The 27,549-nt window shown below is 45.6% G+C and overlaps 1 protein-coding gene across 1 annotated transcript in view; it reads left to right on the top strand.

Moving 5' to 3' along the window:
• The window catches only part of LOC103170203, a 72,449-nt gene that overhangs the window by 7,920 nt on the left and 36,980 nt on the right, over positions 1-27,549 (top strand). The window contains exon 2 of the mRNA XM_007667167.2: positions 26,889-27,440. Within this exon, the coding sequence (XP_007665357.2) occupies positions 26,889-27,440 (552 nt within the window). The remainder of the gene's footprint in view (positions 1-26,888; positions 27,441-27,549) is intronic.

The following is a 27,549-nucleotide window of genomic DNA, read 5'->3' as shown; positions in this document are numbered from 1 at the left end:
TTGGAGTCAGAGGTCATGGGTTCGAATCCCGGCTCAGCCACTTGTCAGCTGTGTGACTTTGGGCAAGTCACTTAACTTCTCAGTGCCTCAGTTACCTCATCTGTAAAATGGGGATTAAGACTGTGAGCCCCACGTGGGACAACCTGATTCCCCTGTGTCTACCCCACCACTTAGAACAGTGCTCGGCACATAGTAATCGCTTAACAAATACCAACATTATCATTATTATTATTATTAGCTATTAACCAAAAGCAAAATTTCCTGATTTGGGTTTTCTTTCTCTTCCGTAGTGGAGAAGGAGAAGTGCTAAATACATGAGTAGGCTGTTACTCGCCATCCCCAGAGTCATCTTCAAATTCAAATGTCATTGTTTCCTTCCTGTTTTTTCTCTCTGCCCATCACCTCACATAACGTTGGGAGAGGAAGAGCAGATGACCTGAACACTCAATAACCAACCCCTGAATAATTGAGTGTTGGAAGTAAATATATATATATATATATGCAAATCACATCTTGGTGTATGGAGAAACTATCAATCTGAAGACTTATTTGGAGACTGGGTGACAATATGCTGATCATTATGTGGCTGAAAGACCATTTCAGAGATGGAAAAGATGCAGCAGAGAACCACAGTCATGATTCAGAGCCAGGGCTTTTTGAGTAATAATATTTTATAACTTCCACCGCATCGCTCTGCAAAGGTGCGGCAAACTCCTAGCTCACCTCAGTCCAGCCCTGGCGTAGTCCTGGACCTGCTGAATGAAGGGGCACCTGAATGGGTGAGGGGTCTCAGGGAGGAAGGAGAATCAGGAGTCCTGACTGCCCAGTGTTCTCAGGTCACTAAAATAGAAGCAGCAGCTTGACCTAACAGATAGAGCATGAAGCAGCGTGGCTCAGTGGAAAGAGCACGGGCTTAGGAGTCAGGGCTCATGAGTTCGAATCCCAGCTCTGCCACTTGTCGGCTGTGTGACTGTGGGCAAGTCACTTAACTTCTCTGTGCCTCAGTTCCCCCATCTGTAAAATGGGGATTAAGACTGTGAGCCCCACGTGGGACAACCTGATTCCCCTATGTCTACCCCAGCGCTTACAACAGTGCTCGGCACATAGTAAGCGCTTAACAAATACCAACATTATTATTATAGAGCATGGGCCTGCGAGTCAGAAGGACCTGGGTTCTAATCCCGGCTCCGCCGCCTGTCTGCTGTGTGACCTTAGGCAAATCACTTCACTGGGCCTCATTTTACCTCATCTGGAAAATGGGGATTAAGACTGTGAGCTCCATGTGGGACAGGGACTGTGTCCAACCTGTTTAACTGGAATCTACCCCAGCACTTAGAACAAAGCTGACACACTGTAAGTACCGTAATTATTTACGTCTATCCCAATGCCTGGCACTTAGTAAGTGCTTAACACACACCATAAGAGAAGTAAGCACTCAAAAATACTATTGATTGATTCATTCAATATTTATTAGTGCTATGTGCAGAGCAATGTACTAAGTGCTCGGGAGAGTACGATACAACAACAAACAGATCCACTGATGGATTGATTCACATACATTTGTGTGGATTAAGATGTGCCCTATTTTTCTGACTGGTAAAAATGTCCCTTCCCTCCCCCCTTGGAAATTTCTACAGGTAATTTTGCTATTGAAACAGGGGGTTTTTTTTGTTACAAGTTACACATGGCTTTAGAATATTCATAAATGAGGGTATGGAGCCTGTTATCTGGGTCTCTACAGAGAGATTGAATGACAGCAAGGTCCCGTAAGTGATTTCTTAGCCAGAAAACAGCAAGCTGACATGAGTTTCTTAAGGTAAGGTCTAGTTTGTTATTTCTCAAATTTATCCATTCTACCTCCCCAACGAAAGCCCCAAATAATCTCTCTACCCCTTTAGCAGGATTTCTGGGCTGAAAGACCTAAATGCCAACCTTGTTCCCTGGCCAGGGGCCCACTGAAACACCGGGGTTCCCCTTAAGGCGAATCAGGCTCGCCCAGTGGGAAGAGCGGAAGGGACTGGAGTCAGAAGATCTGCTCTGAGACCCCGGGAAAATCACTTAAACTTTGTACCTTCAGTTTTCTCACCTGTAAGACATCTGCTCTCCCTCCCTCTTATCCCAGGAACCCTGTGTGCTGCAGAGACTGTGGCCAATTGGTTATAGTGGAAATTAGGAAGTGTTAGGGATGTAATATGCTCTGAGCACAGTAAGTGCTCAGTAAATGCTCAGTAAACGACTATAGTGTGTAGTACATCATGAGCACCAATAAATAGCACACTGATCTGTGGGGTCCCTGAATCAGAAGTGACCCTGCCCTGGGCACCTCTGCTCCCAGGATGAGTACATCGAGAGCAGCCCCCCGAGATTGTTGTGGACACCTCAAAGTCACCGGAACATCAGCCCCCTGCATCGCGCCAAGCTGCCAAAGGGTTATAGGATTTACCGGTTCTAGGACACATGAGACCCAGACTCTGAGGATTTCAGCAAGTTGGCAAATGTCTTCAGAATTAACCGGGACTCAGAAGGGAATAAGCAAGCTTTCAGTGTGAATTATACGTCTTTCAAAGTAGTACGCCGCAAGTTTAATTAAATGTAAGATCTACGGGACCTGCTCAATACTCTGCGTTGGCCAGTTGGCCTCATCAGCACATACCAGCTCTCCTTCTAGGGTTCAAAGAAAACCTTAAGTCGACGGCCATCCAAGTCGGTAATTCGATTAAGAGAGGCTACATTGTGAAGAAGTAATAAAAACCCAGAAGAGCCAGGGTAGTTCCCGTATAATTAGCAATAATGTGCCAACTTGGGATTTTAATTCTTTTGCTGGCAATGTAATACCCCTATAAATCCAATGCAGCTTGGATTTGGCTGAAGAAAGTTGGTATGACAAGCAGTAATCACGAATGGCCTTGATGATATTTTTTTACATTTTAACAGAACAGCCAAATTGTCCTTAGGCAAATTGATCCAGTCTCCCACTATGGCGTGTACATCACTGCCTAATAATAATGATGATGACGATGATGATTATGATGACGATAATAATAATAGAAATCATTGTGGAAGCTAAGTGTTTACTATGTGCCCAGCACTGTACCGAGTTCTGGAGTAGATTCATATATGCAGAATGGACACAGTTCCTGTTTCCTGACTCCCAAACTCATGCTCTTTAATGGTAATAACCATTGTATTTGTTAAGCGCTTAGTAGGTCCAAACACTGTGCTAAGCTCTGGGGTAGATACTGTACTGGGCCCGTAGATGGTATTCGAAAGAGGTTAAAGTTACAGTCCATGCCCTCGAGGGAGCTGTCAATCTAAGGGAGGAGGCAGTAGATTAATATAGGAGCACATCACAGATTAGATATAAATAATAGGCTAAATAAATGCATGATTGAAAAGAATCCCACATAAACTCACCCATAATACATGAGTACTACGGAGTCTGATGAGGTAGGGTGAATGGGAAGGTGGTGGGAGATTAATCGGGCAATACCTCATCGGGGAGGTGACTTTTTAGGAGGCCTCTGAAGAAGGGGAGAAATGTTCTTTTTGTGTAGTTGAAGGGGAAGGTGTTTAAGGCAGGAGAAAGCTATAAGCAGTTGATTAGAGTGGAGAGTTGAGAAAAGGATGCTTGGGAAGAATGAAGACCATGAGTTGGTGGGAGGAGGAAGCCTTCCCCCTTGTTGAATTGTTTTGCTTACTGACCTTATTGAGCTTGCTAGATTGTAAATTCCTTGAGGGCAGGGATGGTGTCTACTTACTCCATTTTATTCTCCCAAGCATTTAGTATCGCGTTCGGCACGGAGCAAGTGCTCACTAAAGACAATTGAGTGTCTGATTATTGCTGGGACTGGTGCTGTTTTTGAATCTGCCACGCGTGGTCTCCCCGAGGGCTTTCCTGAGGGCTGCCTCCAAGACAACCCTTCCCCTGCTGGAGTGTACGCATGCCGTGTCCTCTGAGGTGGCGATTCAGTGAATCTTTGAAATTTTTCTCCGGTCCTCCCTGCCTTAAGCTCCCACTTCAGGTCAACTCACAGCGGTTCCTTGTTGCTCCACACACATCCCACACAGCACAGTTCTGAGGCTGTGGCTCGGTTGGCAGGGATGCTTTGGGGGTGGACCTGCATTCCACAGTCTCACTGCCTGTGACCCTCTTGCCATTTGGCACACAGATGATGGGCCGAGGCCTCCACAGAGCCAACGAGGACATCTGGCTGGCCTCTCTACGTCTGGCAGCCCGAGAGCGGCGGACTCAAAACCGTTGGGTCGACCTTCGTCACAGTCTGAAGCTTCTCTTATTGGTGCCACCCTGTCTGACAGGCTCTCCAGGCCGTCAGGTCTTAACGATTCTCTTTTTCTACATCTTTTGTCTCTCAGTGAATAGTTGGGCACAGATACTATTGATCTCCTACACCATGTTTTACCTCCAGTCCTCTAGACCGGAGAGACTTCCGACTCATTGTGCACAATACCGTTGTGAAATTATGGTAATAATTTCTGAAGTTTTCATCATTTTTAAGACTGAACTCAGTTTATTCCTTTCCTGCAGCTGCCTGGTATTAAAAGTGTTCCAGTGAATTTGATTCAACCTGATCCCAGTCCTCACTTAAGATTTTAAAATGCCACTAAAAACCACAGATGTTTAAGAAAACTTACAGTCCCCAGTGACATCTCAGTTCTCGCTAAATAAACCTTTTCATCATAAAAAAGGAAGCCTTCTGGAGTTCCGGCTCTTTTGCACAATAGTGTAGGAAGCCAGATGGGCCAGTCGGGACCTGGAGCAGTGACGACCAGAAAGAAGGAAGAAGGGAGGAAGGAGGAAGGGAAAGTAAGCAAAAGGTAAAGATGGGAGGGAGGAAGGAAGAAGGGAGGCAAGGGAAGAGGGTGAAGAGGCAGGGGTGGGTGGGAGGAGGAAGGCAAGGATAGGGGAGAAGAGGGAAACAGAAAGGGAGGGAAAGAAAGCGGGAAAGGGAGAGAAAGGAGGAGGGAAAGAAGGGAAAGAGAAATAGATCCTAACTTCCAGATAAGCATGGAAACCTTTAAAAGAACAGAACACTGTATTAGGACCCTGGTCGCTGGTAAATATGTCTAATGGATGTATATGAAGTGTGCTAGTCTGAAAAGAGGCTGTTTTAATTGCTGATTCTTTATCAGAGCAATTATGTCAACATGAAAGCTAGACAAATTACAAAACTCAATCATTAATTAACCTTTTCTTAATTTCCCAAATAAAGAAATTAGCCTTGGCTTCAACATTGCACTTAGCCCACCGATTGTTTCCAAATAATTCTGTATCAACTGTGAGATTGGGACAGACAGGATTTGTTCCAAATTTTTGTAACTGGAAAAGGGCAGAGCCTGCATTACTTACTACGTATCAGAAAAGCATTAAAAATGCATTGACTACTAATCTCCTCAAGAAATCAGTTCTCTTCCATACTCCATAATACTTTGCATAACTACTAAATGTGTTGAACAGGTCTTCCAGAGAGCGTTTGCCTGTCTGTATTCTAGAAGCTTTATTTTTCCTGAATAATTTAATTCATAACTGTGGTATTTGTTAAGCCCTTATTACTCACCAAGCTCAGTACTAGTCTCTGAGGTAACAGGATAATCAGAGCAGACCCAATCCCTGTCCCACATGGGGCTCACAGTCCAAGTGGGAGGGAGAAGAGGTGTTGAAACCCCATTTTACAGATGAGAAAGCTGAGGCCCAGAGGAGTGAAGTGGTTTGCCCAAGGTCACACCACAAGCCAGTGGTGGAGCCGGGATTACAACCCAGGTCTTCTCACTCCCAGGCCCGGGCTCTTCCCATTTGGCCTTGCCGGTTCTCAGTTATTTATGGAATTTATTAAACACTGGGTGTTAAACATTGGGGTTGTCAAAGATAATCAGATTGGACCCATCCTCTCTCATCTCAGGGAGAGGAAGAGCAGTTGTCCTGTCCCTTTTATTTAGATGAGAAACCACAGGCACCGAGAAGTTAAGGGACTTTCCCAAGGTCACACAGACAACAAGTGGCAGAGCTGGAAATAGAACCAGGGGCTCCTTTTAGTCAGTCAGGCAGTCAGCTGTATCTACTGAACTGAACTAAGCACTGAACTAAGTGCTTGGGAGAGTGTAGGGATTGGCTCTGTTGCCGAATTGTATTTTCCAAGTGTTTAGTACAGTGCTCTGCACCCAGTAAGTGATCAATAAATACAATTGAATGAATGAATGAATGAATAAATGAACAATACAACAGACACATTCTCTGCCCACAGTGGCTCTTTGTTCCTGGTCCCATGCTCTCATTCCACTAGGCCACACTGCCTTCCAGGGTTATGCCTTCCAGAGTTGAGGCATCATGGCTACCAGGGAATGGAGCAGAGATTCCTGGGTCAACACAACTGACTAGGATGACCCCATTTTGAGGTCACAGTCAGGCAACCACGCAGCCATAATTTACCAATCATGGCCCGGCCCCACCAGGTATTAAACCACAGCGGAGTAAAACCGGGATTAGGTTTCCGCGGGATGACTTACACAGAGCCCAGCAGCGCCAGGAATCCGACCCTCCGTTTACTGCTGGGTTATTCAACATCCTGCCGTTACAGGGTTTGCATTTGCTCAGAAGACGGACAACGAAACAGGTGACCGCAAGGAGCACCGTGGCAAAGGGAAACTTGCTATTAAAGATATCAGTGGATTCATCCTTCTCAACTTATGAGCCCCTACTCTCAGTGACTTATATTCATCAAAGTTCACCCATTGTTTTCCCTACTAGAAAATAAATATCTGGGCATTATCTCTTTCTCCGCTACTGCACTTAAGCGCTTTTACCTCATGTATCATTGGATGCCGCCCCCAAAATAACTGTTGTGTTTGTTAAGTGCTTACTATGTGATAAACAATATACTAAGCGCTGGGGCCGATATAGTACAATCACATCAGATACTGTCGTTGACCCAATATGGGGCTCACTGTCTATTCAAGGGGAGAACAAGTCTCCCGCAGGACTCAATCTAAGAGGGAGAGAAAACATTTTACATGCGAGGAAAATGAAGCACAGAGAAATCGAAAAGCAGCATGGTCTCGTGGATAGCACACAGGCCTTGGAGTCAGAAGGACCTGCGTTCTAATGCTGGATCTGCCACTTCTCTGCTGCGTGACTTTCGGCAAGTCTCTTAACTTCTGTATGCCTCAGTTATCTGATCCGTAAAATGGGGTTAAGACCTTGAGCCCCATGTGGGAAAGGGGCTGGGTCCAACCTGATTCACTTGTATCTACCCCAGTGCTTAGTGCAATGCCTGGCACATAGTAAGTGCTGAACAAATACTATTAAAAAAAAAGTTAAGGGACTTGCCCAAGGTCACGTCAGCGGCAGAGCCAGGATTAGAAAGAATCCTGTGCTCTTTCCATTAGGCCAAACTGCTCCTCAAAGTTGCCGAGGAAGAAAGGTTGGGTGAAGTGAAATGAGATTGACTGCTCAGGGTGAATTACCCGTGTGTCAGCCTTCTGCTCCAAGCACTTCCATAAGCCAAAGAAGTGATAGGACGAAGGGTAGCACCAGGAAAACTTACTTCTAAATTCAAAGTGACATTTTGTGATGTGAGTGATGAAGCTTAGAGCCACCGAGAAAAGTTCTCCCATTACACTGCTGAAAATCATCTTGAGTGGGCGGGAAAGCCAGGGTTCCAGCCCCGAGCCAGCCGTCGCTTCCGTTTAACCCTTATAAGGGTAGTTTTCGAAATACGGCGAATGAATCGGCAAAATGTAAAAATGCAACTGTCGTGTCTAGCCACCGTGTCGACGTCACATGAGGGCCCTTTGCAAGATTCTCCCCAGAGCTTCCGGGGACGGGGAGGGTCCCAAGCAGACTGGACCTCCGGCTTCAAAGTGTGGCCGTGGGTGTGCCTCCCTGAAGAAAGACGTGGCATGGGGCAAAATCAATGGGGGGCCGATGTGGGGGTTCCGACCGAGAGGTCCCCCCTCTCTGCCGCATTCCCAAGGCAGGGGCCGGGAGTAGAAGGAAGAGGAAGGGAGGAGAAGACTGTAAATTCCCCGTGGGCAGGAACTGGGGCTACCAACTATATTGTACTGTACTCTGCCAAGCGCTTAGGACAGGGCTCTGAGAAGTTCAGTGAGCTGCCCAAGGACATACAGCAGATATGTGACAGAGTCGGGATTGGAACCCACGTCCATTGACGTCCAAGCCTTTCCACGAGCCCACACTGCTTCTCTGGCTTGAAATCTGGGCCAGCCTCCGAAACTCCAAAACTGGAATGGTTCTGCTCCCTCACTGGCGATTTGAGGCGGAGTGAAACCTCTCCTCAAGTCTGTCATTTCAGACATGGCGCTGCCAGTTACACTTCCAGTAATAGCCCTGGAGCAACTTCAGTATTCTTGAAATGAGCAGGGATTAAAGTGCTGGAGGCAAACATTTGAAAGTCTTCCTCCTTATATCCAATATCAGTGTGTTTTAGCGCTCTCTCTCACTCGCTCAGAAACGCCCTCTCCCCAACCCAAAGAACTATCTTGTGCACCTTAGCTCTGGCCTGGCTTCATCAGAAAAGTACCTGGTCGTCACCCTCTGTCCTGACTTCCTGTCTCTGTTCCAGGAAGCGTACTGACACCTCCAAATCTATCCTAGAGTATTGCCTTACGGTGGACTTCCTCTTTCCACCATACTCCCCCTGCCGCGAGCTTCCCCCCAGACTTTTTGGTGGTGAGCTGCACAAGGGTACTTCAGCCCCTTCACCATCATCATCACCACCACCACCATCCTCTCCCCGCCAAATCCCGCTCCCGGCTACCCCCCCCCCCCCGAGCTGGACCAGCTAAGCCCAGGGGTGAGAATCATTCTCCGGCCTAACCCTGTGCTGCAGACTCCCAGGGTCTGTGCCCCGAGATGAGGAGAGCAGCATTTTCCTCCTCGACCTGATGTCTCCCGGGTAGTGCCTGAAGGCCCACCAGCACTCTGTCTGGAGCTGTGCGGATAAGAGAATGTGGCTCATTATGTTATATCCTCTCTGGGCCACAACCAATGCAGAGGATGAAAATGAATTTGTTTTATTCTTTTGTCACAGCCTGCTAGAGGGATAATAGCATAATAATTTCATCCCCAGGTAGAGTTTTCTATGTGAAAAAATTCAGCCTTTCAAACAAGCCCCCCGTTTCCTTGCGTTAGTGAAACAGCCCGGGCCACACTCATTTTTCCTCTAGGAGGTACCCAATCTTTTTTTTTCTCTGAGATCTAGAGTGCAGAAACCCCAGAGTAATAATAAGTATGGTACTTCTTAAGCACTTCCTATGTGCCAAGCGCTGTTCTAAGCGCTGGGGTAGATACGAATAAATCAGGTTGGACACAATCCCTGTCTTACATGGGGCTCACAGCCTTAATCTCCACTTTACAGATGAGGTAATTGAGGCCCAGAGAAGCTAAGTGATTTGCCCAAGGTCACATAGCAAACATACAGTGGAGCCAGGATTAGAACCCAGGTCCTTCATTCAATAGTATTTATTGAGCACTTACTATGTGCAGAGCACTGTACTAAGGTCCTTCTTACTCCCTAGCCCGTGCCTTATCCACTAACAAGATGAACAAGGCCACCCTCACTCCAGGGCTCAGAAGGAGACATTCTGCTTTTCAAGGAAGGTAGGAAGCAGAAGGTGTGGGGGGGAGTGTCCAGTGTACTTGATTTTATAAATAAGGGGTCTCCAGCCGAAGGGAGAACACAAGGGTGGTGAGGCTCTGGGGTACAACTGGTTTGGATGTGAGTTTTTCAGGGTGCTTGGGGATTGCTCTTATCTAGCCCAGAGTTGAGGCAGAGAGCTTGGGTTGAAAGGTTTAGCGGGCAAGGGAGCTGATAGACCAGGAGAGGCAGGAAGGCTGAGGTAGAAAGGGCTCCCACAGGGAAAGGTTGTGTCTTGCTCATCTTGCACTCCCCTGTTGTACTCTCTTGCTTCTGTTGTACTCGGACTACGAGCCCTGTGGGGGACAGAAACTGTGTCCGATCAGCATGGGTTGCAGGTACCGCAGTGTTAAGCATATAGTAAGCACTTAAATGTCACATTTATTATTATTATTATTATTACTCTCCCAAGTATTTAGTAAAGTGGCTGGATTGTAAACTAGATTGTAAGGTCCTTGAGGACAGGGATCACATTTACAAATTCCACTGTAATCTCCCAAGTGCTTAATACAGTATTCCTCTCAATAAATGCAACTTACACGCTAAGTGTTTAATGGATACCACTGACTGATTGATGTATACTTATTTTTATGTGTCTGGCCTTTTATTTTGGAAGACGTAGGTTTGATCTTCACACCTGGGGGACTCTGCTGTCCCTCTTATTCAGCACTGGACCTGACTGGACATTTCTTTTATTTCCCATCTTGAAACCCATGTTAACCGTAACTATTACATGAGAGGCAGCTGAGGAAGTGTCAGAATAGCCTGAGCTGAGACCCCCTTATTCAAGGAGTGAAAAACAAACTAGCGATCTTTTATATGTCGGCTACTCCCAACAAGCTAGCAAGTGGCTCTCTGCAAAGCTGAACCAAGGGCTCTGCCTTCTTCTCTTCCTGTGACAGAAAATGTTCTTTTAATATTTGGCAAAAACCTCTTGCCACTTGGTGATTCTGTTTTTCGGACTGGAAAACTGAAACAGTTTACTAAGGTGAATGAACCAACCCCACAACCAATCAATCAGTGGTATTTTATTGAGCGCTTACTATATGCAGACCACTGGCATTAAGAGCTTGGGAGAGTACAATACAAGAGAGTTGGTAGACACTTTCCCTGCCCACAGTGAGTTTACAGTCTAGAGGAAGGAAGAGCAAGTGGGGAGTTTCCTGTTCCATTAGCAGCCTGAAGCCACGCCACTGAATCACGGTGATTCCTACAAGGTCTTCCCACCTCCCTCCCACTGTGGAGGGTAGAAAAGGCCTGAAACCAAAAGATGACCACCCCTCTAGTTGCAGTTTCCCATCATCTTCCTCTCTTCCCTCTCAAGTCCTTTTACTTTTTAATACCATCAAACGCTGCATCGCCAACCATCGGTGGTATTTATTAAGGCTTACTGTGCGCTGATCACTGTTCTAAGCACTGGGGAGAAGTCAACACATCAGAGTTGGTAGACATGTTTCCTGCCCACAACAAGTTTACAGTCTAGAGTCTTACAGTCTCCTGCAGAGATAGCGCCACTGATAGTTCTCAGCAAATGAGGATTCTTAACAACTAGACACTTCACTCCAGCTTGTTTGAAACCATTCAGCCCACAGGACCTCCCCTTATCCCTTTTGATTACTTCACTTCTACTTTCCTTTCCTTGAAATCAAAACTCAACCACGTCAGTTCTCATGGAATTAGACATTGGCACTCTGCTGGTCACGTGGACTGTAAATGGGTTCTGAGGGTAAATCATCTTCAATCAATGATATTTAGTGAGCACTTACTGTGTGCAGAGCACTGAATTAAGTACTTGAGAGAGAAAAATACATCGGAGTTAGTCATAATCATAATTAAGGCATTTGTTAAGCATTTACTATGTGTCAAGCACTCTTTCGGGCACTGGGGTCGATACCAGTAAATCAGGTAAATTCAATTCATAATTAGAATTGCTGAAATGAGAAGAAATATAAAGATCAACTAAAATGATGGCTGCAAGCCTATGCTAGGCAGTTTTCGGAAATCACGTTGAAGAAAAGCGTATAAAGCAGTGAGTCCATAAAAGCTGTAAAATAATTTCATTTACTGATGTAAATATGAATCTAATCATTGTAAATGTCAAACAGTCAACTTAACATTCAATGCAGCATCTTTTTCTTGGGAACTGACTGGTGATACCTATTATTTTCAGTAAATGCAACAGTTTTAGCTTTGTATATTGATGCCGCGATTTTCCCCATCCTCCCCTGCGCCAAAATATATTCCAGTGCTTATCCTGAAATATCACCATTTCCCCTACCACTTTGCACCCTATTTGTTGATGCAGTAAACCTTGATGAATTCCAGGGGAAAAAAATGTATAAAAATAAAAACAGGCCACAGGGGAAGTGAGGCCCCAGTTAGGTTCAGTAAATGTCAACTGCGGCAAATCCAAAAGGGATAAAGGAATCCATGCCACAAAATCAGATGGTGCCTTTGGGTGCATTTCAATATTCAATATAGCATCTAACAGCTGAAACATTTAACTCAGCACAACAGTTAGCTTACCAGAGATTAAAGGCGAACTAGATCTGCTCAGTCCAGATGAAATGGAGGATCGATCGATTACATAGTTGATTTGCTTCAGGTACCAATATTCACATGGGTCATTCAGACAAACAAAAATTACACTTTCAGCTTTAGCCATAAAAAGTTCACTCAAAATCTAGGCCACTTAAGGTCAGCTACCTAATTGCTCACTCTAAAACTCTTCCAAAATGAAATCAAGTATGCTATTACACAATCTGGATTTATAGATATTAATGGATAGTTTGGAGCTTAGCAGAATTTAGGCAGCCTTTAAATCAAGTCACAGATCAGATTTCTCTGTCCCATGCGATGTATATTTAGCTGCACTATTCAAGGTATAAAGTCAGCTTAAACAGATGTTACTTATTACTGGCCAAGTGTTACCACACACTGTAGGTAAAGGGTTGAAAATAAGATCCTTGGTACATTTCATACGGTGCAGTGCAGCCGGTGAGAAGCAGAACAAGATTTTAACCAATTGTGATGGTACATTTTCTCAAGCATAAGGTGGTTATTTTAGTTTGAAAATAATTTGAAAGTAATATCTACCTCCCTGGGTTTGTACTTGCAAAATAAATTATCCCCTAACTTAAATGTTTCCAAAATCTGAGATCAAGTGGAATGAAGGAATTTATATCTTTTGGATTATATTTGCAGTCCTGATGAGTGAATGTTTATACATAATCTAGCAACCTCCGAGATGAGACTGTGAACTGTTATTTCTAACCCTTCTGCTGGCAAGTCATTCCTAGACCATCTCGTGCCCTGTTGGCAATTTGCTGTACTGTATTCAGAAGTTTAGTAAACACCAAGTCACAACAGGCACTGCTCCACGCGTTAAAGGATGTCAAGTGATTGTGACCAAAGTAACCTATGAGGCTAACAGCTTAAGTACTGAATTCCCATTTCACAGTTGAGGCAACTGAGGCACCGAAGCGGCTTGTCCTTGGTCACAGAACAGGCAAGTGGCAGAGCCAGGATTAGAACCCCGACCCCTGGACTCATAGGCCGATGCTTTTCCCAGTAGGCCACGCTGCTTCCCTTCCCTTGTGTTCTTTAGAATATAAGCACCTCAAATGCAGGTGCTTATATTTTCCATGCTTTGTTTTATTCTGAGGAACCTTTGGATGCCCCATAATTTCAGAAAGTTTGAGGCACAAGAGGGAAGATGCGCTTCAGAAAAACTGGACCCCAGTTGAGATGATGTGAAGACTATTCTCAACAGTCTCTCATGTGCTCATTTACTGAGTGAATAATTTTCACTACAATCTTAAAATTCTAGTAAATTGTAAAGGATGAAGGATGCGTTCGTTTAGCATGATTCATTTAGGGCAACAATTCATATCTTTTTCTAAAGTAAATTGAAGGTCTCAGTTTTATTCCTTTCATTTTTGTGACTCCTGTAATCCCTCTGTTGAAATGATCACAGATATGCAGTTTTAATACAGTAATAATAATAATAATAATTTGGGTATTTGTTTAGAGCTTACTATGTGTCAGGCAAGGAACTGGGAGTCAGAAGGACCTAGGTTCTAATCTCGGCTCCGCCACCTGTCTCTTGTGTGACCTTGAGCGAATCACTTCACTTCTTTGGATCTCAGTTACCTCATCGGTAAAATGGGGATTGAGACTGTGATTCCCATTTTAGACAAAACTGCGTCCAACCTGATGACCTGGATTTTATCGCAGCACTCTGTAGAGTGCCTGGCACATAATGGGTACTTAATAAATGCCATTGAAAAATGCTGTGTACTCAGGACTACAGTAGAGCCAAGATAATCAGGTCCCACATGGGGCTCGCAGTCTGAGTAGGAGAGAGAACAGGCATCGGATCCCCATTTTGCAGAGGAGGAAACCGAAGCACAGAGAAGTTAAGTGACTTGCCCCAGATCACTCAGCAGACAAGTTGCCAGAGCCGGTATTAGAAACCAGGTCCTCTGACTCCCAGGCCTGGGTTCTTTCCATGGGACCGTGGAGGAGAGGTAAGGGTGCAGGGAAATACCTGACCATGGCCAGTTGGAGCTCAGGGGGAACTAGCAGAGCTGGGATTCTCACAACCAAGGCCCTCACCAACCCTCACGTCTCTCCACCCTCAAGCTCCTCTCCTCTGGAGGTCTCTCCTGCCCGCCATGGGTCTCTCTCCTTCCCTTTACCAACACCCTCGCAGGCTCCCACAGGCCTCTTAACTATTAACCACACTCTTGTACTCTTCACAGAAACTGCCTGTGTTAAAATGGAACCCACAGTGCCCAAGGGTTAACATTTCGCCTGGGTTACATGGGAGCCCTGCCTAATGTTTTTGACATTTCAAGCATGCATAACTCAAAAGAGTTCTCACAGATAATGCAGCAAAATATAGTCGCTGAACTTTATCCACTTTTCAAAATGTCAGCATTGTTTTTTAATCAATTGTTCGACACTGCAGCACTGCCTCGGTGCTTAACCGTAGTTCGGTAGCCGTGATTGATATTTTTGAACTTGGTTGATGGAGTCAGGATGGAGTGAAGCTACAGAACTATCAGGTCCTGGAGGGGGCTTGCAAATAAATCAAATTCATTTTAGACACATGGAATTTTTGACTGACCATTACCTGACTCCCTCCACCAGGCTAAATCAACAAACAATTAAATTATTATTATTTTGGGCAGTTCCCCCAATTACATATTTAATGGATTTTTAAAATTGTATTTGTTAAGCACTTACTATAGGCCAGGTACCGTACTAGATTTATTGTGGTAGATACAAGCCAGTCAGGTTGGACACAGAACCTCTCCCACTCGGGGCTCACAGTCCCGTTTTACATATGAAAATCCCCCATTTTACATCTGAAGTAATCGAGGCACAGAGAAGTGAAATGACTCGCCCTAGGTCACACAGCAGACAAGTGGCAGCACCAGGATTAGAACCCAGGTCCTCCTGACTCTAAGGCCCATGCTTTACCATTAGGCCATGTGGCTTCTCTGGCCAAACTGCTTCTCTCCTGGCTTCGTTTGTAACGTACCGGCTTAACAAAGAAAGCAGCAAAGGTTTTGAGAAGCAAAATGGCCTATGAGAAGCAGTAAGGCCCAGTGGATAGAGCCCGGGCCAAGTCAAGGACCTGGGTTCTAATCCCAGCTCTATCACTTGTCTGCTGTGTGACCTTCGGCAAGTCACTTGACTTCTCTGTGCCTCAGCTACCTCGTCTGTAAAATGGGGATTAAGACTATGAGTCCCATGTGGAACAGGAACTGTGTTCAACCAGATTAGCTGGTATCTACCCCAGCACTTCGTAGAGCGCCTGGCACATAGTTAGTGCTTCACAAATACCATAAAAACAAAACAAAAAACCAACATGAAACCAACTGTTTAGGTGATTTAAGTTCCAGGTACTAGACCAGTTGAAAAATTATTTCAATTGAATATTCTGAGGATCTCCTCCTTGTTTTCAGAGCAGCTCCTTTAGAAATACTGTGAGTTGGAGAATACGTTCCAGAGAGGGGCAAACATGCAAAGTGAGTAAATGAATTAAAAAAGCATTAACCACCCAAATATGCCTCACTCTCTACCGTATTGATTAAGCTCTCTGAAGATCCGCAAAAGCACAAAGGCTACGCTCCTAATTGACTAACAGGTTTGACGCAGTGGAAAACTTCAGTGATTAACTGAGAGCATTCAAGAAATCTGTCAGTGTTAACCACATCCCCGGATTGAGGGTTTTTTGTATTCAAACTGAGACTCTGAATACCACTTGGAGAAGTAGGAGGGCAGCGGCATGGAGAGACTGCAGAGATTTTGAGAAGAATCGATAGCGACTTCTGCGTTCTCCATTACCTAGGCTGATTGAGTTTGAATGATTATCACTGTAGTTGTTAAACTCTCCCTATGTTTCAAGCACTGTTTTAAGTGCTGGGCTAGATACAATATAAGCAGATCCGGAAACAGTCCCTATCCCATCTTAAAAGAAGGGAGAATAGGTATTTTATCCCCAGTTTCAGATGAGATAACTTTAAATAGTGTCTTCCCTCAACCTCAGGGTGGACCTCTATTGGCATCGGCCATTTCAGCCACACATAATAATAATAATAATAATAATAATGTTGGTATTTGTTAAGCACTTACTATGTGCAGAGCACTGTTCTAAGCACTGGGGTAGATACAGGATAATCAGGTTGTCCCACGTGAGACTCACATGCATTCATAGATGAGCTTCACCATCAGTGAAGTTGTATTCTTGTGTGGTATTGTACTGTACTCTCCCAAGTACTGAGTACAGTGCTCTGCACATAGTAAGTGCTCAATAAATGCCACTGATTGATTGATTGCTATCTTTGAATATGAAGGACAACTATACGTAAATGGAGTTATGGGTACACGTATCTTTATATATGGACTCACAAATATGCATATTTGGACCTCCATACATTTATTTGAACATATGTTTATCGATCTCTCTCTCTCTTGCTCAGCCTGCATTTGGTGTGGAAAGAAAAATCCTACTGAAAAATCCTATTTAACATCCACTTGCGCCAAGACCAATTAGGAAGGAGAACTCCCCTTCCAACAACTCCGAGCTGCTGTCTGGGCCAGCAAACCTCTTTTCCCGCCATCGTTCTCGAATCTGACACCTCCATCCAGAAAGATTTTTGCCCTCTTGTTGCTTCACTCTCCCTTTTATGACTCTTCCCCACCTTTCTCCCCTTCTGGCCCTGAACTCACTCATGTATGGTTCCCATGTAACTTCTTTCTTCCCACATTTTTCTCTGCCTTATAAGCCATCATTTGGCTCTATTTGGGAACTTTCTGGCCCCATTTGGGGCTGAGAGGACAGGGTGCTCTTTCTCTCTCTCTGCCTCTCCTTTTTGGAGAAGGAGCTCTGGTTTTCTGCCATGTTGAGCCAAGTTTTCTAGCTTTTCAGGATTTCAGTTCCTCAAGTGTGGGCTACAACCATGGTTTCCAGGGACAGAGGGAAATTTGGTCATTTCTGGCCATCTCCTGACACCAGGGGTCAGAGGGCTAGGGCAGCTGGGGTTGGAAGGATCTGAACAGGATTAGGTCAGATTCACATGAGGACAAGTCACTGGCAGACAGCAGAAAGTAGCCCAGTAGGCACTTGTGTCGACTAAGTAAAATAATAATCATCAGCGCTGCCTGATATGCCTACCATATAGTAAGCGCTCAACAAATACCATAATTATTACATTTGTAAGGCTCCACGTGCCAAGCACTTCTAGATGCCAGGATACGTATACGATAATCAGGTCATACGAAGTGTCTGTTCCACATGCCTAAGTAGGGGGGAGAACAGTATTGAATCCCCATTTTACAGATGAAGAAACAAAGGCACATAAAGGTTGAATAACTTTCCCAAGAGGACTCCATACCGAGTTTTGCCCATTCCCCATAACCAGTCCTAGGGGTTCCGGTGTATATGAAAAGAGACTTTAGGTCTGTAGGCATCTCTTTGCTAGTTTCCTTTTCAATAGCTTATATTTTTTGTGAATAGAAGGCATCACCTTGCACCCATTTTGCAAATTTCCAAATGTTATGTGGAGAGTGAACTGACGACAGGGTCACCTAGCGGAAAGAATACGGGCCTGGGAGTCAGAAGACCTGGATTCTTATCCCAGCTCTGCCACCGGCCTGCTGTGTGAACTTAACTTCTCTGCACCTCAAGTCCTCACGTAAAATGGGGATTTAATCCTACTCCTTCCTACTTCATTCATTCATTCAATCGTATTTATTGAGCACTTACTTTGTGCAGAGCACCGAACTAAGCACTTGGGAGAGTACAGTACAACAATCAACAGACACATTCCCTGTCCGCAACAAACTTAGAGTCTTGAGGTGGGGAGGCAGACATCAATATAAATTAATAAATTACCGATATGTACATAAATGCTGCGGGGCTGGGAGGGGAAAGAACAAAAGGAGCTAGTCAGGATAATGCGGAGGGAGTGGGAGAAGGAGGGGGGTCAGTGTGGGAAGGCCTCTTGGAGGAGATGTGCCTTCAGTAAGGCACTGAAGGGTGGGGAGAGTAACTGTCAGATGTGAGGAGGGAGGGCTTTCCAGGCCAGAGGCAGGATATGAGCTGGGGGTCGGCAGCGAGACAGGCAAGATGGAGACACAATGAGACGGTTACCATTAGAGGAGCAAAGCATGTGGGCCACATTGTAGAAGGAGAGAAGGGAGGTGAGGTAGGAGGGGGCAAGCAGGTGGACTGCTTTAAAGCCAATACTGAGGAGTTTCTGTTTGAGGCGGAGGTGAGCCCTCCGTGGAGCAGGGGCTGTGTCCAACCTGATTATCTTGTATCTACCCCAGCACTTAGTACAATGCTTGACACATAGTGCTTCTTAAATGCTATTATTATTACTATTACAGTCCTCACTTGGTGACTGACGGGACAGGCAGTATTAACATCTAGGTGTTTTGGTTTGTGTGGAGAGGTTTCTTGCAGAAATCTCTACAAGGAGGCTGGGTGAGACGCCACATTACTGATCCGACAAGGAGAGATAAGGTGGGTCTAAGGAGCAAGGGCAGGTTATGGAAGTGTTAAGTGCGGAGCTGGTGTAATAGAGGAGAAGAAAGGATTGAGTGCGCGAATAGAAAAAAGGAGGTTGATGGCGCATAATTATTTTTGTATGTCAACAGCTTTCACAGCCTCAGCTCCTCATTCATCCACCGAGCTTTAGTTTTTAAACGGTTAGCTCCATAAAGCCTTTAAAGGGTATTAGAGTTTTATTTGTGGTCAGTCACAAGTAACGGATGTACATTCCCCTTCTCTCTCCACGCCCACGGGGTGCACCAAGCCACACTTTTCAAATCAATTGGACATCACAGGCGAGAAATCGATGGCAGATACGGCTGATGTGTTCAGAAGAGTTATTTTAGTATATGTTGAATTTTTCTCCCAAAAGATAATGGAGATCCCTGAGCAGTTCAATATTTAAACACAAGGATTGGTTCTGCTTGGGGCAAAATTAACAATAGGCAGGAAAAAAAAACCCAATAATGAACCTGCCTGTGTTTGAGCAGCATTGAACCCAGCTGACTTGCTTCCACTGACTTGCTTAGCCAAGGTAACATTAGTGGGATTGGGTCCTAGTCAGTAATTCAACACGGAAGGGCTGAAAAGCAATAGAATGAGGCGTTAGAAGTAGGGAAATTTCTTCCCTGACATTCTGTCTTTGCACTCTGGACTCTAATAATAATTATCACGGTATTTGTTAAGCATTTACTAAATCTCAGGTACTGTACTAAGTGCTGGGGTGGATACAGGCAAATCGGGCTGGACCCAACTGCTGTCCCACGTGAGGCTTACATTCTCAACCCCCGTTTTACAGATGAGGTAACTGAATCGCAGAGAAGTGAAGAGACCTACCCAAGGTCTCCCAGCAGACAAGTGGTGGAGCTGGGATTAGAACCCATGACCTTCTGACTTTCAGACCTTAGCTCTATCTATTTTAGATGGATGGAAAAATCGCCTGGACATTTAAAGATTTTGTGGGGGCTACATGTGCACACACACACACACGCACCCCATATTTTCTGAGCTTCTGACAGAAGTTGAGGGAAAGAGTAAATCATGGAGTCTTTCTGGAGTCCTTGGTCGAGGGGTATAGTGATTGAGTGATTAACCAACAGTCCTCAATTTAAGCAGCGTGGCTCAGTGGAAAGAGCCCGGGCTTGGGAGTCAGAGGTCATGGGTTCGAATCCCGGCTCTGCCACTTGTCAGCTGTGTGACTGTGGGCAAGTCACTTCACTTCTCTGTGCCTCAGTTCCCTCATCTGTAAAATGAGGATTAACTGTGAGCCTCACGTGGGACAACCTGATGACCCTGTCTCTACCTTAGCACTTAGAACAGTGCTCTGCACATAGTGAGCGCTTAACAAATACCAACATTATTATTAAGCTCAATCCTTCCAGGCTCAGTGGAAGGATATACTCACAAGCAACTTAGCCTAGTGGGAAGTCCCAATCCCCGCTCCGCCACTTGTCTGCTCTGTGACCTTGGACAAGTCACTTAACTTCTCTGTGCCTCAAATACTGCATCTGTAAAATGGATTCTAAGGCTGTGAGTCCTATGTGGGGCATGGACTGTGTTTAACCTGATTAGCTTGTATCTACCTCAGTGCCTGGAGCATGGTAAGTGCTTAATATGCCATTTAAAAAACAACAACCCAAAACCAATAAAACAACTTGCTGGTTGTGCAAACTCAGGGACTTCAGTTTCCTTACCTGTAAAATGGGAATTCAATGCCTAATCTCCCTCCTACTTAGACTGTGAGCCCCATGTGAGAGAGGGACTGTGTCCGACCTGATTACCTTGTATCTACCCCAGCACTTAGAACAGTGTATGGCCACACAGTAAGCACTTAACGAATACCACAATTATTATTATTATAACAGTACATGTTCCTCATATGCGCCACCTTCTCAGATTTGATTTTCTGAAAAATTTTGTTTAGCATTTTCATAGAAGCTGCTGCGGTTGTGGCGTCCTCAGGTTCTGTCATAATGAAACCTGGATGGTAGCAAATGTTTGATTGGAATTTCCTTATTAGAATTCATATTTCCTACTGTGAATAAATTAGATGAATTTTTCACTTGTGCCCGTGAGCGGCGATCACCGAGGACACCACACGAATATGAACCCCAAAGAAGTTCACGGAGACGACACGTAAGGTTTTCCATTATATCATTTCCTTTCTTACGACTTGACAAAGAGCTCAGCAGCTGCATTTTGCTCATGTATTCACACTAGAAAAAGCGAACTGATTTCCATTTTGAAATATAATTATGTCTCATCCATTACTAGAGAAGACTCTGGAAGACTGATTATGCTACACGATGTTCCACTCTGAATTCCAAGAGAATGGTAACTATTAGCTGTGGAAGAGTCGATGATGACTCATTTATCCCTCAGTAGAACTCAATCAGGTGATACTCATCTTGTATGATGGACCATTGTTACATCCAGAAAAAAAGGCATTCAGAGGTCCTCAATAGTATCCACTCCTGAACATATGGAGATGGGAAACTGAAAGCGGCAGCCCTTACTTTCCTAGAGATCAATTCCCCATGTTGAAATTTCCCTAAATAACACATCCATATCATTTCTGGTAAATTCACATCGAAAAGTAATTGAATCAAGATACCGGAGTGAGGGACGGAGGGGCAAGGCCCTCTGTAAATTTGAAAATTCCTACAGGGTGAAATACTTTTAGTTGTGCCAAAAAGCCCACTTCGCTCTGTGCTGTTCTGTGAGAGTGAACTGCAAATATCTCGTTCTGGGTTTCTCAGAATGTCTTGAGAGTTTCCTGTTCTGTCACTGATGTCGACGGACGGACTGCTCACATGTCTTTTGGCTCGGCGAGGGGCTCGGTATCTTCTGTTCTGTTGTTTTATTTATTGCTTGACTGGATCGCTGCTGGTCTGGCTCTTTCACTTTCTAGTTCACAGTATTACTTGATGCCGATGACGCCCGACCTCATTCAGCAGATACCATCTCTTTCGAGAAGCATCTCTTTGGGCAGTTTTCCAACGTCCTTCCTCACAAGGGATAGGTCCTCGGATCATGCTTAAAAGAGAAACCAATTCTCAAAAGTGGGACGCTATTGGGTGAGGTGTTCAGCCTGTTTGCCACCCATTCCCACCTGAGGGGGAGAGGAATAATCAGGGTGATTCTTTGGGAATACAAACTTGATACAAATAGCGGATTCAGCACAGGCAATTTGTAAAATCAGGGAGAATGGTGAGGATAGTCTATTTTGATCTTCAGGCAAAGTTTGGCATCTCCTCCATTCTTGTGGCTGGAAGGTTGCAGAGAGCAAAGCAATCATCGTTCCCCTAGAACTAGTGTGTAAGCTTCTTGAAGGAAGGGATCGTGTCCACCAACTCCCCCAAGCACTTAGTACAAGGCTCTGTAAACTGCGAGCACTCACTATACACCATTGATGTCTTCACTGGCTCTCACCTGCCTGACTTTCTCTGTGTCACCCTGACTTTCTCCCTTTATTCACCCCCCCCCCCCAATCCCACAGCACATATGTACAGATCTGTAATTTTATTTCCATTAATGACTATAAGCTCGATGTGGGCAGGGAATGTGTTATATTTTACTCCTCCAAGTGCTTAGGACAGTGCTCTGCACACGGTAAGCACTCAGTAAATAGGATTGACTGACTGACAATGCAAATGGGTTTAGGGAACTGTGGTCTTCTTCAAATCATCCGGCCCATCCCCATTCCTGGAAAAGTAAATCTTGATCCAAATCATGATCTTTCCCTCCTGAGGTTTCTAAATGCTTTTATGTTTTCCTGAATTGCATTTTGGTGGCTGCCCAGATTAGTTCCTTTGTACTGCCTAGGAATGGGGGTTAGATTCCTTTTCTTGCATTTGTGTCCTGTGTTTTCTCTGGGGACTCAGTTTCAGCTGTCCTCCCCAGCATTTGAGGCCCTCTAGACTGTAAACTTGCTATGGGCAGGGAACATGTCTCCTAATTCTTTTGTATAGTAAGGATGATAATGGTACTTGCCAAGATCTCACTATGTGCCAGGCACTGTACTGGCAAGCACTTAGTACACTGCTCTGCACATACTAAGTGCTTAATAAATACCACTGAATAAGATTACCCCCCCCGACTTTACTTACTCTAACTTCTCTAGTCCCATGTGGAGTATTCATTCAATAGTATTTATTGAGCGCTTACTATGTGCACAGCACTGTACTAAGCACTTGGAACGTACAAATCGGTAACAGATAAAGTCCCTGCCCTCTGACGGGCTTACGGTCTTATCGGGGGAGACGGACAGACAAGAACAACAGCAATAAATAGAATCAAGAGTAGGGGACGATGTCTAGTCTGATCAATTTGCACCTATCCCAGATCTTAGTACAGTGCTTAGCACATGGTAAGTGCTTAACAAACCTCACAATTTTTTACCAACATCTCCCTGCCCTCTCTCTTCCCAGACTGCTCAACTCTATGTATCCAACTCAGAACATTTAGGGTTTGGTTCGATCTAGGCTTCTTTGCTTGCCGCTTGCACTTTTTTAATCTGTCTCCTTTAAACTAAAAGATCTCCCTGGGCAGAGACCATGTCATACTCTACCTCTTTACAGCATCTAGTACAGTGCCCCACTCCTAGAAGATGCTCACTAAATACCGCTCACTGACCCTTGCAGTTGTTTCCAGGGACCCACGCTGGATTATCGTCATTTCGAACCATGGCCCTTTGATCTGGCGAAGTCTTCCGAGGTGAGCTGCTAAGCTGCGGCAGCCACCTCGTCCACTGCCTAAATGGTTTAAACTACGCTAGTTGCCAGCCAATGGTTTAAATTATGCTAGTGTGCCAGCAACAAAGGAGTGGAATCAGGGAAGGGGGAGGTGGGACGTTCCAGTACCTGTGTTTGGAAAGAGATCCCGGGTCTGGACGAGTTAGGATGTTCCCAATCTTTACGAACAAGTGGGGTGGGGATCGGTGCCGGGATACAATCTACCACGCCCCATGGACTCATTAAGGCCACAACCGTCACTTATTCTGCTAGGAGTCTGGGTTGACGGAGCAGATGTGTTGCCCTGGCCGGGAAGTGCTAACCTCATCCGTTCTGATTTGTCCAGGATTTGTCCAGCCTGACAGTTTCCTAGTGGGAATGACTTTGACCAACTCCCCTTTCTAAGCATTTTGAACCCTGGGATCAGAGAGAGATCAGTGACCATTCACTGGTCAATCACCCCGTTGGACCTGAAGGGTTTATATGCACGTGAGCAATCGAGCTCCGCGGATGACACTATCATTAACTCAATCCCCACTGTTTGGGTGAAGCCGTTTCTTTTTGACAGAGGTCTTAAGAGGAGGGTCCATTTCACTGCCACGGAACACCTAAATTTTCTTTTCCTCGTAATTTCCAGTGAGTTTTCAGCTTCCTTCAGGGCTATACAAAGAGAAAGATGGTTCTGTTTATACTAATCCCAAACCATCCAGTGTGACCAGCTGCCAGTTAGAAGAGAAAAAATATGGTCTAGGGGAAAGAGCACAGGCCTGGGAGTCAGAGGACATGGGTTCTAATCTCAGTTCCATCTCTTGTCAGCTGCGTGACCCTGGGGAAGTCACTTAACTGCCGTATAATTCAGTGCCTCATCGGTTAAATGGGGGTTGAATCCTTCCTCCTCCGACTTAGACTGTGAGCCCCATGTGGGATAGGGATTGTGTCAAGCCTGATTATCTTATATCTACCTCTGTGTTTAGTAGTGCCTGGCACATATGTGCTTAACAAGTACCATGAAAGAGAGAGAGAGACAAAGTACCTAGCCAGCTAAGCATATAAAGGCTCTTCATTCATTGGAGTTGGTGGAGAGCCAGGGTTTGCAAGAAGAACCAGGTCAGCAGGATCTAGAGCAGCAGCAGGCCTCTGATTTTCTTCTTTGAGAATCTCAGAGCCAGTATTCCAGCTGTTTGCAAATATTTATGTCTCTGCAAATCCTCAGTTGCTGGTCGATTTGGCCAGAAGTGTAATTAAGTTTAAAAAGTGGAACTCAGAATATTTTCCACAACACAGCCCTCGGATGCATGTCTTTAAACTCGGTTCTTTCCCCTACCTTTCATTTATTTTAGTGTCTGTCTCCCCTGCTAAACTTTAAACTGCTTGAGGGCAGGGATAGTGTCTAGTAACTCAGTTGTACTACCTCAGGCACTTACTATAGAGTTGTGTAAAAAGTGCCTAAAAAAGACTATTGATTCATTGATTTGTTTTCAAACCACTGGGCCCAATTGTCTTTTCTACTTCCAGCAGGCAGGACATGTGCTCTAACATCATCATCAGCGGCATTTATTGAACACTTACTATGTGCTGAGCAGCATGTGGGGAAGCAGCACGGCTCAGTGGAAAGAGCCTGGGCTTCGGAGTCAGAGGTCATGGGTTCGACTCCCGGCTCTGCCACTTGTAAGCTGTGTGACTGTGGGCGAGTCACTTAACTTCTCCGAGCCTCAGTTACCTCATCTGTAGAATGGGGATTAACCGTGAGCCTCACGTGAGACAACCTGATTACCCTATATCTACCCCAGCGCTCAGAACAGTGCTCTGCACATAGTAAGCGCTTAACAGATACCAACATCAACAAATACCAACACTATATTTAGCACTTGGGAGAGTACAATACAACAGAGTTGGCAGACCCACATACTTCCAGAATCCCTAAAGCCAATTCCCTTTGACATTCCTGACCTCAGCACTCTCAGTCCATTCCCAATTTCCTCCCTAGGCCCACTGAAAGCACTGGCCTCCCGACGCTGGCAGTTCAGCTTCCAGGCGCATCTCGGAGACACCCAAAAAGGGTCCATCATATCGGCAGCCATTACAGTCCCCCAACCAGAAGTGCACCTCATTCTCAGCCCACTCTTAGCCACATCCACAGGGATGACGGCCACAAGTGGCCCAGGTGGATGATGGCCACTGAAGCCCACGGGCCTCTGTGTGCATTACACCAGGCAGGCTAACGCGGTGACGTCGCATTGTGGAAACCTGTCCGAATCTGCCCCAACTTAGGGCGTTTCGCAGGGGGATGGGGTGGAAATGAGGGGAGTGGAGAGAAGATTCCTCACCGCACCCCATAATTTGCTGCAGAGCCATTATGCTCGTCTCCCACCCTTCTGTAAACCCAAGAAACCTTTTCAGAGCCCAGATCTCAGCTGCAGGAGCTAAGGCTTAAGGCTTACAATAAAAACAGTGGGCATAAAGGCAACTGTCAGTCAGTGAGTCGGTCATATTTACTGAGTGCTTACTGTGTGCAGAGCACTGTACTAAGCGCTTGGGAGAGTACAATATAACAATAAACAGACTCATTTCCTGCCCACAACAAGCTAACAGTCTAGAGGTACCTGGTGCCTGATCCTTTCCAGACACAAATAGTAACAATAACAGTGAGAGGCAGCATGACCTAATGGAAAGAACGTGGACCTGGGAGCTTGAAGGACCTGGGTTCTAAAAGCAGCTCTGCCACTTATCTGCTGTGTGACCTTAGGCAAGTCACTTCACTTCTCTGTTCCTCAGTTATCTCATCTGTAAAACGGGGATTAAAACTGGAGTCCTAAGTGGGACGGGGATTGTGTCAAATCAGATTATCTGGTATCTACCCCAGAGTTTAGCACAGTGCCTGGCACACAGCCAGTGCTTAACAAATACCACAATTATTAACAGTGGCATTTGTAAGTGCCTGACCCTCTGCTAAGCCCTGAGGTAGATCCAAGACAAGCAGCTCAGACACCGTCAGTGTTCCTCGTGGACCTCGTGGGCTAATGGGGAGGAAGAACAGGCATTTAGTGCCCATTTCAAAGATGAGGAAACTGAGGCATGGAGAAGTTAAGTGACTCGCCCAAGGTGATACGGCAGGCAAGGGGTGAAGCAGAGTTTAGAACCCAGATCTCCTGACTCCCAGTGCTGGGCTCTTTCCACTGCAAATCACACTGCCCAGGATGAAAGCAGGTGAATGGCTAGCCAAATCCCAGTAATCCCTGGGATTTCCACTGCATTTCAGGGCTGTTGGTCCCTGGCCCTGCTCTGAAGCACAAAGAGGGAGAAATTCTTTCCTCTGGGTTACTGGACCCCAAGATCCCGGTCCCTTTTCATAGAATCGGGAGCCCTCAGAGTCCAGCCACCAACCTTATATCTGTCTTCTGACTGTCATCCTTTCAGGTATGAGCTACTGCAAGGAAAAGGAAAAAATATACTGCAAATTTGTTTCCGAGAAGAAAGGTGCCTCGGGGAATGAAATTTTAAACCTGCTGCTGCAAGAGGAAACGGAGACGGTGAGCCCTAAGGGAAAGATCCCTCATGCCAACTACACTAGTCAGTCGCTCCCCGTCAGCAAAATCGCCGCAGAGGAAGCTTGTGTAGCCAGCAAGAGGAGGAGGATCTGTGAGAACCTGGAACACCCTGGGCAGCTTCCCGGGAACATGGCGGGGGACACAGCGGCCTGGCTGCCGCCCACGTGGGACCCGCCCACCTTGGCGGTTAAGTCGGAGAAGGCGAAAGAGGTGAGGGATCGCTCTGGGCCCGGCCCCGGCCCTGCGCTGCCCTGGGTGACCTTCCAGACGGGGACAGGAGAGGAGAGGCCGGATGGCAGGCGGGAAGAACGGGAGGAAGAACACCCCTTTGCCGTGCTGGAAAGGTTGATTAAAGAAAACCAAACTCTAAGGAAAGAAAATGCCCGTCTGAGGCAAATGCTTCTCGTGGCCCAGAACGCTGGTAAGCTCTCACTGTGTCATTCCCGTCATCATTCCAAACCATCTTGAGCCAGGCTGGCCCGCTCCATCAAATGAGGGATGGACAGAAGGAACACCACACCTTTTACCTC

This window comes from Ornithorhynchus anatinus, chromosome 7 (genome assembly GCF_004115215.2).
Source record: "Ornithorhynchus anatinus isolate Pmale09 chromosome 7, mOrnAna1.pri.v4, whole genome shotgun sequence".
NCBI lineage: Eukaryota > Metazoa > Chordata > Mammalia > Monotremata > Ornithorhynchidae > Ornithorhynchus > Ornithorhynchus anatinus.
Note: the sequence above shows the minus strand (reverse complement) of the source record. Positions and strands in the feature narration are given on the sequence as shown.